The sequence below is a fragment of the Patagioenas fasciata genome, chromosome 3 (assembly GCF_037038585.1).
Source record: "Patagioenas fasciata isolate bPatFas1 chromosome 3, bPatFas1.hap1, whole genome shotgun sequence".
In the NCBI taxonomy this organism is placed as follows: Eukaryota; Metazoa; Chordata; class Aves; order Columbiformes; family Columbidae; genus Patagioenas; species Patagioenas fasciata.
In genome coordinates this window covers 88,119,740-88,135,229 of record NC_092522.1, presented here as the reverse complement: position 1 = coordinate 88,135,229, position 15,490 = coordinate 88,119,740, and the positions used below count along the sequence as shown (strand labels likewise).

At 37.3% G+C, this 15,490-nt stretch overlaps 1 protein-coding gene across 3 annotated transcripts in view; it reads right to left on the bottom strand.

The window, feature by feature from the left end:
• Window positions 1-15,490, bottom strand: part of RARS2 (arginyl-tRNA synthetase 2, mitochondrial) — a 38,536-nt gene that overhangs the window by 21,178 nt on the left and 1,868 nt on the right. For all 3 annotated transcript variants that reach the window (XM_065833204.2, XM_065833202.2, XM_065833205.2), the window contains exons 3-9: window positions 15,145-15,250; window positions 13,122-13,205; window positions 9,623-9,720; window positions 8,424-8,479; window positions 6,818-6,901; window positions 3,916-3,992; window positions 217-372 (exon numbers count right to left, since the gene is read on the bottom strand). In XM_065833204.2, coding sequence (XP_065689276.1) covers window positions 217-372; window positions 3,916-3,992; window positions 6,818-6,901; window positions 8,424-8,479; window positions 9,623-9,720; window positions 13,122-13,205; window positions 15,145-15,250 — 661 coding nt within the window. The remainder of the gene's footprint in view (window positions 1-216; window positions 373-3,915; window positions 3,993-6,817; window positions 6,902-8,423; window positions 8,480-9,622; window positions 9,721-13,121; window positions 13,206-15,144; window positions 15,251-15,490) is intronic.

Genomic DNA, 15,490 nt, shown 5'->3' with positions numbered 1-15,490 from the left:
TGGCATATTTAGAAACATCTTCCCCCATCACTGTAAAGTTTGCTGAAAAGGCAAATAATTGACAACATTACAGCAAACTCTGTTCCTAAATCAGTTCACTGCTTGGCAGTCTCTTGGATGAAAACGTGCTCTGCACTGTCAATTAGATTGATGGAGCAACAGATAAAAAGAGACCATTGTACCAACAATAAAGAAAAAGCAGTGGATCATTTGTACCTTATAAATTCGGATGTATTCCTCAATACTGAAGTCTCTAAATTGTTTCCAAAGTGACAATGTCTGCTCATCATGTTCCTCCAGTTTTCTAAAGAAATCCTTAGCCAGCTTCTTTGTATTTTCATCTTCTGCTGCTTTGTTAATCTGCACATAGACCTAAAATACAATGACACTGAAAATGTTGAAGAAGTATAATCCTCCCCTCCAATAAAAATAAGCGAAGTTCTACAAGAACAATACAAATACATTTAAAGATTACATTTGTAATATAAAAATTTTAAAGCCGTGTTAAAAGAACACATTTCCCATTTAAAGAGGAAAATGTGCAGCTTATCTTGATACAAGACTAAGATCATAATTCCTTCCTGCTGTCACTATCATCGTCTTCATAACCTTGGAACAATAGCAGCAGCAGAATACGGAAGAACTAATTAATGCATGAACAGGAAACCATCCCAGACTTTTAAATCAGAGACTTTTCTTCAGAAGACCACAAAGTTGATGAGACTCAATGTTTTACAAGGTCAAAAAAAAACCCTCAACCAGTTCTGATCCAAAAGTCACCTACCTATAGCACCATGCACCCATACTAATACATGATGTCTCTCTGTGGCTGAAGTCAAGTGTATGAATGTCGATATCTGCCTGGACGCACACATAGGCCCTGTGTGTTTGCTAAAAGCATCACAAACTCTTGTATCAGCCAACTGTATCTAGGTACAACAAATATGGCCCTCCAGTCTGGAGAAGAGAAGGCTGAGGGGTGTTCTCATTGTAGTCTACAACTTCCTCAAGGGGGATGCTGATCTCCTCTCTCTGGTGACCAGCAACAAGTCATGAGGAAACAGGATGAAGATGCATCAGGGGACGTTCAGACTGAACATTAGGAAAACATTCTTCACTGAGGGTGGTCAGTCACTGGAACAGGCTCCCCAGGGAAGAGGTCATGGCACCAAGCCTGTCAGAGTTCAAGGAGCATCTGGATGACACTCTGAGTCATATGGTTTAGTTTTAGGTGGTCTTGTGAGGAGCAGGAAGCTGGACACAATGATCCTTATGAGCCCCTTCCAACTTGAGATATTCTATGATTCTATTCTATAACAGTCTTTTATATCTAAAGGTCAAATATTTGCCTAGATAATGATTCGTTGCCTTCCAAATCTAGCATTTTGAAAGCCCATGGAAAAGTTTTCAAAAAGTATTACATAAAAACAATTAAATTAACTAGTGGTTACACTTTGTATTTAGACCCAAGTAGTTCACTGCTGTTTATGCCTTTGTAAGCAGTTTTGATCCCCAAATCAATGCAATCTTGATTTAAAAAAAAATACAAAAACTTAATTCCTACAATGTTTAGACAATGAGTGTGCCAACAATACCTTGCTCGAATGAATTTCGCCTATTAAAAAAAACCTTCCAAGGCAAAACTCTTGAACTTTTCCCCTTCCTTTTATGTCCCAAGATTTTTAGAGATTTTAACAGACAGTACTGTTGATAAGCCTCAAAGATTAATGTTTGCTTAGTTCTGCCACAAAAAAGAAATTTAAAGTTGAGGGAAAATTCAACCCTTTCCAAGAACGATGTTCCCCTTCCTCCATCAGTAGCTTCACATATTCTAACACGCCCCCACCCCCTCGATCTTTGATGTTATAATGCAAAAATAATGCAAAAGGCACATTTGCATCTGATTCTTGATTAAATGGAAGGTGCAAAGAGGTTTGGAAAGGTACATTTGTCTATACATTTATTTATATAGAAATTGTGCTGTGGAAATTTTCTTTTTAAACTAACTACAGGAGAGAGTTTCACACAACAGCAGAGAAAGTACCATTTTGTAACGCATCTCAGTTTTTGATATAAACCAATAATACAGCTGAGAAAATTAAAAATTGGCAATATTTGAGAAACTAATTTGGTCTCAAACATCTACTATTTTAGAATCTTTTGCAGCTTGACGGAATACTGTTCTCTACCGTTGAAGGTAATTTTTATAAAGTCATAAAGCCTACATGCTACTGCAATAGATGATATTTTAAAGCTTTAGTGCAAAATTCAAGTACTCGAAATTTAAATCCTAAGAAGGGACTGAAGCTATAAATAAAAAATAAATAATATGCAGTAATGCACAACCACAAGAATATGACTACTTCTTGTCATCTCTTTAAATCAGCTCTACAGCTCTAATATACCTGTGTTGAGACTACATCAATTTTATTGAGCAGGCCTCAGGGATGAGGGAACAAGCAAACAAAATTTATATCAAAGAAGCTGGCAAACTCAGAAGGAACTACTCTGCCACATAAACGATCTGCCTAATACGTATTCAGTTGCAGAGTCTCCAAGTATTCAAACACAATTTGTTCCTTTGCCAGTAAATAGATTTATGCAGAACAGTTATCCTGTGACATACTGCCCGAGCAATGGCATCAGCAACAGCTCCCATACTGAAGGGGAAGCAGAGCTCAGCTCTGCAGTCAGAGAACACTGGACAGTGCCACACAAGAACCCTGACAAAACCCCATTAACATGTGAGATCTTCATTTTAAAGGATGAGGGCTTGAACATTAGCCAGTCATAAAACGTTGTCCACCTACCCTTGTGGTTGCTGGATTTGTGCAGGTAAGTACATAAAGTCACATTCTCTCACGTGTCATGTATGTGTTACACCCAGCACAGTTGTCAACTAAAGATCACTTACAAGTATCAAAAGATTGACAAAAACCTTTTTTGCACATTGCACTGTATAAAACAAGAAATGACATAGGAAATGGTAAAGAGAAAGAAATAAATATTAACTCAGATTATATTAGGCATGTTTGAATGGAGCAAACCAGCAACCAAAACCATATTAGTCCTGGAGAAAAATGAGATTCATTAAACTACCTCAGTCTTTATTGCTAACCTGGACAGTCCACTGACTCAGTTTTGTCCCTGACACACAGAAATGCAATCTGTAGCACTTGCACCAGGCTGGGCAGCACCATGGGCAACCAAGAGGGCAACTTCCTGCAATAAAGCTACTGCTGAAAGGAATTTCCTAAAAGTCTGTCAGCAGAAACTGTATCTTCTAATGTTTCTGGCTCTTTCACACTCACTGAAGACACAAGACCCAGAACAGGATTCTGGAAAGTGATAGTTGCTCCTTCTTATCTATATATGCTAAGGCTCCACATTAGATACAAAACACTTTAAAGATCACTTTCCCCAACCACAGTGAATTGTGCATTGAACAATGGAAATATTACTTCCTCTAAAAAATACTAGCCATGAGAGGATTTTTACAGCATACATGCCACTTTTTTTCACAACTTTGGTAACCAACATACTATGGCATCAGATGTGAGACTTCACTCCAGTTAACACAGTGACATCAGTGGTCAACTATACCCAGTTAAGACAGTTGATATCAGTCAAGCTGGTGTGGTGGTAGCAGCAGTCAATGCAGCCTAAGTATCTCTAGGATTACCTTCCTTTTGGGGGGCATTTTTCAGCCTAATGAAACCTGTCTCTGCTGCCACAGCCTAGCGAAAAGTGTTTCCGCTGCCATGGCCCAGGCTAGCATTGTTCCTTCAAGCAAGGTTGTCCAAATCCAACACGAGTCTCATCATGACCCTGCAGACATACCATTCTGTACAAAACTGACAAACAAGTCAAATGGACTGCCCTCTGAAGTCCCTAGTTGGTCTTCTCTGAACTTACCTCAAAAAGGTGTTGTAAAGGACTGGATTTTAGCTTTTCTGTGTCGCCGAACTGTTGGAAACCAACACCCAATAAGCCTTGAATAACAATTAAATACAAAGTTAGAAGATAGCCCAGAGTATATTGCTCTGTTGTTTTCATAATCAGTTCTAATCTTAATACTGTATGTAATAAAACAAATGCCTTACATTTTTAAACAACATAATGGCGTATGCTACAAAAACAAATAACCTATTATTCTACTGTATGAAAACAAACTGTAACTAGATCATCTTTAAGGTCCCTTCCAACCCAAACCATTCTATGATTCTGTGATCCCCAGCCATTGTTATACTCACTAGTTACTGGCAAGATGCAGCACATGTCGGGACTGATTCCCACTCAGATGTGCTGAATGGTAAACCAGCAGGCTAAACACAGAAGTTAACTTTCCCTCCCAGAGGGCATTACATTGTATTTCTACTCCTACTCGGTTGCCAACTGTCCAAATATCAAAAAAAAATTTGTTCTCTTGGAGACATTTTTCTTTGCCAGAACTGGCTGGTTGGCCAATGGGTTCAAAATTTATTAGGAGCAGAGTGACAGAAAGACAGATGGACAGACAGCGTGACTGCATAAGCTTTGTTACCTTAAGAAACCTGTCCCCAAACTGCCTAAAGGTTGAGAACTTCTCTGCCATGTTTCAGCAAAGTACGTTCTCAATTACTACTTTTTAAAGCCTCTGACAATAGCGGTTGTAATAGAAATGCTGACAGATCATTTATTACAGCATTGTTTCTGGGAAAGGACCATTACAGTAATATTCCTATGCTATAATTTTATGAAGCATAACTAGCTTATTTGTTATAAAACCTGTCATATATTTGAGCTGAGCCAGCCCAAATACAAAGGGGAGCACCCATTTTGAGAGACACAGTTGGAACTACTAGGTCAAAAACATGATTCTAACAGTTGTGTGTTGGACAACAAATACACATGCAAATATTATAACCGGCATTGTGATCTTTGTATCTTCAGAAAATTTTGTATTAAAATACATAAAATTCCTGATATTTAGACTTTGGAGTACAATTTAGTATCTTCGAAGGGTGAAGGAGGTCAGTTGAGAAGCCCTTTAACCACATTGCATTTGGTTGCTTAATCATCATTGCCACATTCATTATACAATAACATAGTGATAAAATTATGTCTAAGGGGCAAAAATGAACGAAATACAATGATGAAACTTACTGAATTTTAGGTGACCTCATTCTTTATTCAATTCCTATGAAATAAATCCTAAGTGAAGCAAAGCTCTGCTATAAACCACTGATTGATCAGAAACAGAAGTAGAAAAGATGAGTTGTGGAGGAAATAACTTAACAAAGGAAAAAAATATGCTGTTACTGCTCTCACAGTCACAAGGATGTTCTGCTCAACTGTCTCAAACCCAATAATTTATTCTAGAAGGAGAATGGGCAGAACTGAATACATTTTAGTTATGTTGCCTACACTGTTGAATCTGGATACATAAATGGAGTAGAAGTAGGGTATCTATGCTAAGTCTTTAACACAGCTCTGTTCATGAAGTTGATTCATTAATGTCCTCATAACAGTGATACCAGTGAAGCTGGAGGGGGTAGCATAAGGGCTGGAATGAGCAAAAGTGACTGCTTAGTTGACATTGTGCTTTGTGTTTGCCATTTAAAAATAAATATATGGACATTGTTTTCAAAAGCCACTGCAAAAGATGTGGGGGAGTTTTACAGTTTTCACAGGTGTACCAGCTTTCAAGGACAAAGAAGTGGGCATAACTGTATTTTTCAAAATGCCTAGAGTATGTCAAAGTCAGCTTTTAGAAGGAAATGAGAAAACAAGAGGATGGATCAATTTAAAATGCAAGATTAATAACAGAAAGTTGTGAATCCTGTGGATGGGTCAACTGCCATATAAGAAGGATGGTTATAGATCCAGCAATTGGACATAAATGATCTCTGGTCTGGGAATAAATACCAACCCATGGTGGGCTGCACAGGAGAAGATTCTTCAGTCCTCACTTATCTGATGGACACTTCAGAAGAGGTAGAAGCATGTATCTGTGTGCATGCAAACACGCATGCGTTCAAGATCGATAGTCTTCTAGGCCTATTCACTTGCACATTCTCCACCTACACACCTCTCTTTTTCTACTTTTTAATGAGATACTGAACAGTTTGGGGGAAGTGTTAGGATATCTTTAAAAGATACAAGCTCTCTGGGCCTCAACCTGCCAATATGCAGTTGCTACAGGAGCTAATTATGCTCTGTGAATAATGAACTAGTTTCCAGAGGGAATTAAAAAAAGACTTACAAAGAAAATCCCATAACACACACACAAAGACAACCAAATACAAAATATACATTTTGTTATAATTATTGTATTGTTATGTACAGGTGTGGCACAGTTAAATTAGCAAGCTTATCCTTCCACAACCGTTACACATGCAAAATCTGAATAAGGAAGACAGTATCATAGTAGACATGCAACACCTATGGAAATACATATGTATTTTGTCTGGAGGCAGCAACAGAAGTTTGTTCTGCTATGAGAGCTTCACAGGTATAGCCAGCACACTCAGAAAGCATTTTACTGCCCTTTAAAAGTAAATCCCAAATTACACATATGTTATCTGAGAGAGGAGCTACTGAGGGACAAAGGCATTGCTGGGTAAATTTCCTCCTGTTATTTCTTGTACAGTACTATAGGTCATATTGCTGATGAATAAGTCTGGATTGTTTTGTTCATATTTTAAGGATATTAATTACACATTCCATGCATGGAAACACAATATTACTCTTTATGAGTCCAGAGTGAATCCACTGGGCCTGCAAAAACTGAAGCTGGAAACCTAGGGAACAGGAAAAATAAGTATCATAAACATACCAAACTGCATGCCCCAGTCACCAAGGTAATTTATTCTTGTTACTTCATGTCCCAGTGCAACTTTGAGATTTGCTATAAAATTCCCTGGTAAGGAAACAAAATATGTATTATTATTTCCCAACAGAAAAGCTTCCAGCTATGATCTGTATTCAAAATGAAGAGGAAAAGCAATCAGATGAACTACTCTACAGAATTTGCTAAAATACTTCAGAATTAAAAGCATTAGTATTCTGAGCAGGAAAAGACTGGGCATTTGAAAGGTGCCATAAAGTGTCCCATACAACAATGATAAAAACATACACGTGTGTGTGCATGTACATACTGCAAAGCATATGAATATGAAAAACATTCTTTAAAGTCTTCTTGTATTCTCACAAATACACGGCAGTATCCATAATTTCCATTACAGGCAGGCAACCTCATACCAGAAGGTTAAGCAAGTACTCAAATTCACAAACTGCTGTTAACTGTGACGGTAAATAGAGAACATCAAGCCCTGAATGTCTATATACTGCTAGAGCAGTACTGAGCTCTGCACTTAACACACTATATGACTGATATGCTCCAAACTTATCGGATCACTCATGTGCATCTTGGTTCTAATTGTTATTACAACAAAACCCCTTCATCGTTCTCCTGAGCTTAGCTACAACCATAGAATTAAGATGAAATACCCACATCCCTTCCTCTATTTTCCTGTCTTCAAGGGCACCTTTTAATTACAATACTGATGGAAAAGGATGCAGAAAGCTTTCCCTTCTTGCATTATTATAACACCGTATCATAGCTTGAAGTTACTTTCAATTCCATTCTCTATAGTCAATTCATTCTCTTACTGTTCGACAAGCATTGATCTACAGAACTATTTTTGAAAGTGTTTTTTTTTCTATAGCCAAGAGTCCAGAAATGGAACATACAGAGCCAAAATATGTAATTTCACTCAACTATCAATCCATTATTAACTTGAATTATTAACTTGATGTAATTGACAATTATACATGATACATAATATAAAAAGTAAAAACTAATACATTATTAGCTACACAGATGTCATAGGACCTTCTTCTAATAACCTACTAGTTTTTATCATGAGAAAAGGAAAGGAAGGAGAAATAATGTTTCCAATATGCCATTAGAGTACTGCACAATAAACTTATTATTTATTCTATCACAAAGGACAGCAACTGTGTTAGTAATAAAGTAATAAAGGCATAAAGTAATTAACATATAAAAGCCAGCTTTTTGCAAGAGAGCCACCAAGACAGAACTATCTGACTGCTCCGCAGTCCAGTGCAAATCAGAAATTTAAAATTCAAAGGACTCTCATAACACCTCCATGAAAACTGCCTGGGTGTCTTTGTTGAACAATTTAAAACTACTTCATTTAATGTTCACAGTCATAAAACTATATTATGTGTGACTTAATAAATCTGCCAGCAACACACCATGCTGTTTTTCTTCACTGCATAATAAGCAAAAGGTTTTTAATTAGCAAGTTGAGCCTGATACAGCCACTCCACTAGAAGAGTGAAAGGTTAGCAGTGTTCTCCAGTCAAGTGAAACAGGAAGACAAGCCCATTTAGGAGGCGGTTAAATCCATACTTACCTACTATCGTGGAACGCAAATGTCCTATGTGAAACTTTTTGGCAATATTAGGGGAGCTGTAACAAATTTTCACAAATAATGTTTGTTCAATGTACAAGACTGCCAGATCATCAACTCAAAAGAATTCAACTCATGCATATAGCAGAAGAACTGAAATAAAACCACAATTTTCCATTTTTCCCTTAAAATTCCCTCATTAGCTTCTGTTCTAGACAGCAAGTTTTCCTATCCCGTCAGCTTTTCCTCCAACATCAGTTAACAGCCAGTGTTACAGGGAAAAAGCAAACAAACAAAAAAAACCAAACAAAACCACAACCAGCCAACAAACTCACAAACACCACGCACCAAAGAACCTCCCAAAACCCAACTATACCAGTGACAAAGGACTTATACCACCTTCTCACTTTTTACATGTTTTGGACATATGGATCATTCTACTCATTCCTTTATTAGAGATAAATCTCATACGAGAACAGAGTACTTTCTGTACAAGAATCAGTAACTAAAAAATCACATCTTCTACCAACACTGGCCCCCCAGAAAGGCCCTGTACCTACAACTGTTTACACCAATAATAAAAGGGAAGTTCAGCTATGAAAATTCACCCTCCAAATCAAAGCCAAGTTCTTACAAGTTCTTATTTACTGTGACTGCAGAAGCCTACAGAGGGAGTGTAAGTGAAGAAAAAATATTTATACATAAAGAGATCTGAATCAGCCACTTTCCATTTTATGAGCAGGTGACTGTAAACAAATTTACACTGGACAGAAATTTTGGGGCCAGCAACTGTGGAGATTTAGTGAGACAAATGCCCAAATGCTTTAGCAAGTTAGGAAGGAAAGTATTAATGTGAAAAAAATGAAAATTCATATTATGTTTCTTGATAACAAAATAAAATAAGCCGATTTAAAAACTGAATGCTATTATGCACTAAATGAGAATATTCTTATTGGAGGACAGTGTGAGGTGTCAACTCTTTTAAATACCAAAAATATATTCCAGGAAAAGGCCTCAATTCCCTACACGTAACTTATATTCTACTTGGTAAAGTTTTCAGAGTATCTAACACTGCTGGATATAATACTGTAAATATTGTTTAACTTTGCAGGTATCCTACATTACAGCAATGAATATCAATCAGCCAAGTATCAACCAGTAGACAAAGACATTTTCTCAAAGGACTCATCGCACTCACTTACCTGAACTCAATCACTGCCTTTTGTCTAGGAACTGTAGAGAATAGTTCACTTTTTACTCCATACTCTGAGCCATCTTTCAACACCTGCTGCAACACAGTCTAAACCAGAAGGAATACAAAAGGAAGAGAGAGAGAGAGAGAGAGAGAGAAAGAGAGCGAGAAAGAGAAAGAGAGAGAGAAGGAGAGAGAGAGAGAGAGAGAAGGAGAGAAAGAGAGAAGGAGAGAGAGAGAGAAGGAGAGAGAGAGAGAAGGAGAGAAAAAGGAAAGAAGGAAGGAAAAAATGAAAACTGTTTGCCAGTCACATAAGAGTCTGATCCCACAGCCTTTATTCACATTAGCAACTAGATGGCTGGTCTGCCAAGCAAACGATCTCATATGCAGATAAAAATGCCATTAATTTTTGAAAGCTGCATCTGATCAACTAAAAAGACAAATTATAGGCAGAGATTTTGGTGAAAATCAAGGCTGGTTTTGGCAGAAATTTAAAAGGAAGTGCAAAACCTAGTTTTTTCACTTTTAGTTGCATAATATGAAAGGGCAAGAGAGTAACCTGGGGGCAATTGGTGGGCAGGAATAGAAATGAAGTCCAAGAATGGGGGCAGAACAGTGACCTCACGTAAAAGGAGAGAGTTCTCAGGTAAACAGGGTTCTAGCCAGGACCCTCACCTCTCCTAATTCAGGTAACATATCTTAAAATAAAAAAAAGTACCTTGTAGAGCTAGATCATAGAATTGGATTAAAAAGTAGCAGAGCTTACGAGCAGTAAACTTGACTAGAGAATTTACTTCTTTGTGCAGCCAAACATTCTCAACAGGCTTTAATTAAAAAAGCGCTACATACTATACCTCTGGCCTTCCTCAAAAGTGTGCTTTTCCCATTAATATATCTTATCTATGCACACTTTGAGGTGTTTGGCCATTTCTCTGAAATTCCTACGAGTCCTGTCCTATATCCAAGGTTTTTAGTCAAGGTGTGAACAAAGGGGACACCTGCTGTGCACAGCACAGCCAGATCGTGCAGGTCCAAATTTTTGGTACACATCTGACATCCCACACACTCCTTGTGACTGAGGACCTATAGGAAATCCCATTAGCTCTGACTGCATGAGCAGTACCATGCATGTGCAAGTCACCTGAATAGCACATGAACAAATTTCTTTCATTTCAGGAAATCTCACACACAAGTATGGGAGTTCTAGTCTTCGTGATTACCACTAAAGCAAATTTAAGAGTCAAAACAACTACTATAGAATCCTCTCCATCAGTTCACATCAGATAGCCTGCAACAACAGCTCATTAAATGTTTTGTCATTCATAATTCTAACAGCATATTTAAACATCAATGAGTGGTTTAAGTGACACAGGCAAAAGAGGCTTAGCTATTTTTCATTTTGGTAGCAGAAATTTAAACTGCTTTCATTGTTCATCCAAGAATATGAGGCAAATTAATATTTCTACCTTTTTCCAGTTACTTTATGTCAGTGTCCACTGTATTGCTTCGTTAATCCTTTTTTGGAATAATATCTGCCCAATATTCTTTTCCTTTGGAAAACAGAACGTATATATAATGGGGAAACAGAAAAATAAGAGTCTTTTGCAAGAGTTGAAGACTCCTCAGAACTACCAAGTCATTTAAGTCAATAACAAGAAGAGGAAAAAATACATCCATATTCTACTAAAACTGCTGTTTTTTTCTAGACACCAAAAGCCAGCCTGCTTTCTGCTCTTTTAGTGCCAAAGAAATCCAACTATTCAATCCTCACGTGTCCAAACACTACTTCTTCCCTTCCCCCACCTGTGAGTCTGTAAGGACGTGGCAAATGGTCCCCACAAAAGTGTGTCTACTTCAAAACTATGAAGACTGTGTAAAACGCCTGAAAATACTTCCTCAACAGCTTGAACACTGTTTGTGGGAAGAGGAATCCTATGCTGACTATATTATCAGTAATGCATTCATACAGCGAGGTAAGTCCCTGGACAAACCCTACATACTTCAGTTTGTCACGCAGATGCCAACACACTACAAAATCAAGTACGTGAAGCTGTGTGTATTGGACAAACTTCCTGATGAGAGGCCTTGAACAAGGTGAACTGCAATGGAAATTTCACTCCATTCAGTAGCAGGTTTTCCCCGCCCCCCTCCAACAATCACCTTAAAATTCTTCTGTGACAGATACTGAATAAATAAAACAAACAAACAAAACCAAAAAATGGTGCCTGTTAATGTTAATTCTCTTCGTATTATGGCACCTAAGAAGGTAAGCTATACACACACAAAAATTGACAAATTTACCCACAAACCTATTCTCCTTATCAGTCAAAGTCACTGCTAGGTTTTATCTCCTCAGTGACATAATACAAAATTACATGTCCTAATTACACATTTTTTTCTGGCAAAACTCTACTAGGCCAGACACATAGTTTTGCTTGAATCATTAAACCAACTAGAATCCCTACAAGTAAAGCACTTTGAAATCCCATCCATGAATAAAATTTACCACTGACACTACTCTTTCAGTGAATAGTCCATTGCTATGTTCTTATCAAGATGGATTATAAACAGTTAATGAAAAATTAAAGGGATTTTTTTAGGCAATAAATAAAGCAAGTGATTGATAGGCATGCCTAAATATTTACAATTTGCAAGAAGAAAGACCTTACCATTCAGGAAAAGAAGATTACAAGCCTAAGTGACTCAGCAGACGTCCTGACAGGAAAAGGGCTTCACCAGTATTAGGTAAGACCTGATTTCTTGCCCCTCATACATGTGTGGTTAATTTTCTAAGACCACAATATCATTTCTACATGAATTGCTAACCCTATAGATTAAGGCCATGAACAACAGCACAATGTAGTTTGCTCCACAAGTTAGTTGAACTGGCCTAGCAAAGCTTTCATTCAGTCCCCAGCCTAACAGTACCAGCCATCCACTTATCTTTATGAAGCTCTTGCAAATAATCCAGAGAGAGTAAAACTGAGACACAACTCCTGTAGACTGAGCGGGTATCTTCCTTTCATTAAGTTACCAGTTTAACAAATGAAGCTTTCAATTTCAGTCAGGCATAGAAAATTGAGGAATACATCTTCCCAGCCCCCTTTTATTTTGGCAAAGTATGTAGTGAAACACTTTTATTTCAGGCATCTTTTTATAATCCTTCTCTATTTTAAACAAGAATCTTTACATCCAAGATCAAGACTTTGGAGCTGTATACTGCAGAAACTCAAAGCAAATGCCATGCCTGCCTTTTAAAGCAGAGAGAGGGGAAAAAAGAGGAGTTATGATTATCAGTGCATGGCTGACACATTGCTTCATCATAAGTTCTTGTGAGCCTCACTCCAAATTCTAGGTCTACACAACAAATCAGCATCAGGGATCCTCAAGAACTTACAAAAGACAGTTTTACACAGCAAATAACTTTCTAAGACAACAGTAAGTATTCTATGGTTTTATATATTGAGGAATTTATTTTTACCTTAATGCACCTGAAATAGAGTACTCACCTTTGCTAATAATTCCCTGTTTATTGTAAAGTTCACTGTTCCTTGACCAGCACTGATTTCACTCACTACAGCATCACATCTTAGCTGAAATAACATAACAGAAAATCTATATGAAAACAGCTGAATAGGAAAATTGTAATTCAAACCATTGTAAATATTAATTTAATCCACCGTAAACATTAAATGCTATCTATCAGTTTGAAGGAATCACAAATGGATCATTGAATCAATCCTGCTGGAAAAATGAAGATTTTATTATTTCCAATCCATGCTTAATAGTTCCGAATGTAATTCAGCCTGAAATGTACCACATATGTTTTACTTCAGTCCCTGCATGTGTACAATCTGTGCTTTATTTTGACTGGGAGCAGGAGTTGATCTCTTTGTACAGACAAAAGCTGAGACACATTTGACAACTTACACAGTACCTGTCAGCACTTAAAAAAAAATCAAGATCTTAAATAAAACTTGAGACAGAAGTTTTGGACTGCTGTTTCTTGAAGTTTCTGACTTTAATGACAATGTTCTGCAATATGTGGTGATACAAAATAAAGATGTTAAAGGCAAATTTATTAAAAATTTCATTTACAATTTCCATAAGGCCACCAAAAATAAACAAGAGAGACAATTTCTAGCTTTCTAACCACTGGGAGCAGCATCTGTTTTTAAAGTGACAGACTAGACACAAGAGAGAAGAAAAAAAAAAAAAATCGCTACTGTGATGTTACAATCCTTGGACCAGACTACCCAGGGAGGCTGTCAAATCCTTGGAGGCTTTCAAAACCTGGTAAGATTTCCAAAGTCCTGAGCAACCTCATCCAAAAACCCCCAACAACCTGCACTGAGGAAGACTGGGACAGATAACTTCCTGAGATCCTTTCCAGCCTGAAGTATTTTATCGTTCTAGATCACATATAAACTGAGACACCTGATTTCGTTATTGGTGCCCCTGCTTACTGCATGAGGGTTGGATTAGGTGACCTTTGAAGATCACTTACAATCCAAACCATTCTACACTTCTATCATCTCTAAATAACTTCAGAAGTTTTGGTTGTCTATCTGTGCACCATCAGTTCTTTTTTCACCTGAATCAGAATATCCATTTCTTACAAGAATGTGTCCAAGATATGGATCTCTTCAACATCTCAGCAGTGAAGAATGAAATGGAGAAATCCTTTAGCTTCTCAGTAGTATTACAACTGTTTTTATTTGTCCTTTTTAATTCCTGATCATACAACAACCCAACAGCCTTCTTGAGCTTTCACTTTCTGATGCAGATGAACAACCTTGCTTGCACTTTCATTATGCGACAACATCTTAGTTTATACTCCTTTTCATTGGCATCGGCAACATATTTTTAGATTGTAAAAGAGCTTCTTTTCAGCTCAAACGATTCCTCGAACCTTAGCATCACCTTTCTGGTTCTACTTCTATTCAACTACATGCATGCCAACTTCTCCAAATTTTTATTTCCTTCCCTTCCTTCAAGGTTTGAGTCACTTCTGTAGACCTTGTTTTGAATGTTGCTTTTTTTTTTATGCTGTAGTTAGTCTTAACACCTCACCTACTGCCATTTCACCTGAAAAATATGCTGTTCTAAGAAACCTGAATTTCAAGCAGTTAAGGATAATAAAATCTGGCCTGTCTGACCCACAAGCTAAATTTCTCCATTGCCATCCTGGTGCTGGATTTTGCTGTCTTTGATTTTTCAAGCCACTGCATAGTCAATTTTTTGCTCAAGTTTTGGTCAACAGTGCAGACCATGGCATACCATTTAGACAGCCTCCTAACTTCACAAATATTATTTACTCTCAAACTGTTTGAAAACAATAATTTCACAAGAACCTTAACTAAAGCTGCTTCTCCAATTCCCTGTGAAGACCCTGTGTACAATTACACTAGGTGCAGTTGTTAGACTACTCTCAATCAAACAGATGCATGGAGAAAGAATACAATTTCCTGTTGTACCTCTAATCTGTAAGCTCATTATTTCATCAAATATATGATTAATGCATTAGCATACCCTTTCAGCTATCTTCTGAGCTTGAAGCTGAAGATCTTGTGCTAAGCAATTACTAGAACCATCTTCTGTTACAGAAGCAATGGAAAGCTGGAAATCAGCAACATGCCTAAAAAAAAAAATAATAGAAAATATGAAAATTGGAAAAAAAACCCTGTTGAAACAATGGGGAAATCTGTCAGATCTGAACTGACTCTGCATATGACAAGTCTAATTGGCAAACATAAACCTGTCACAGATACCTGAAAATTCACTATGTTAAAAAAGCTGCAATAGGAGGCCAAATACTGCCTTTGCTCTAACTAATACAAACAGAAAATATATATGGTGAGAACACTATTTCAGAATG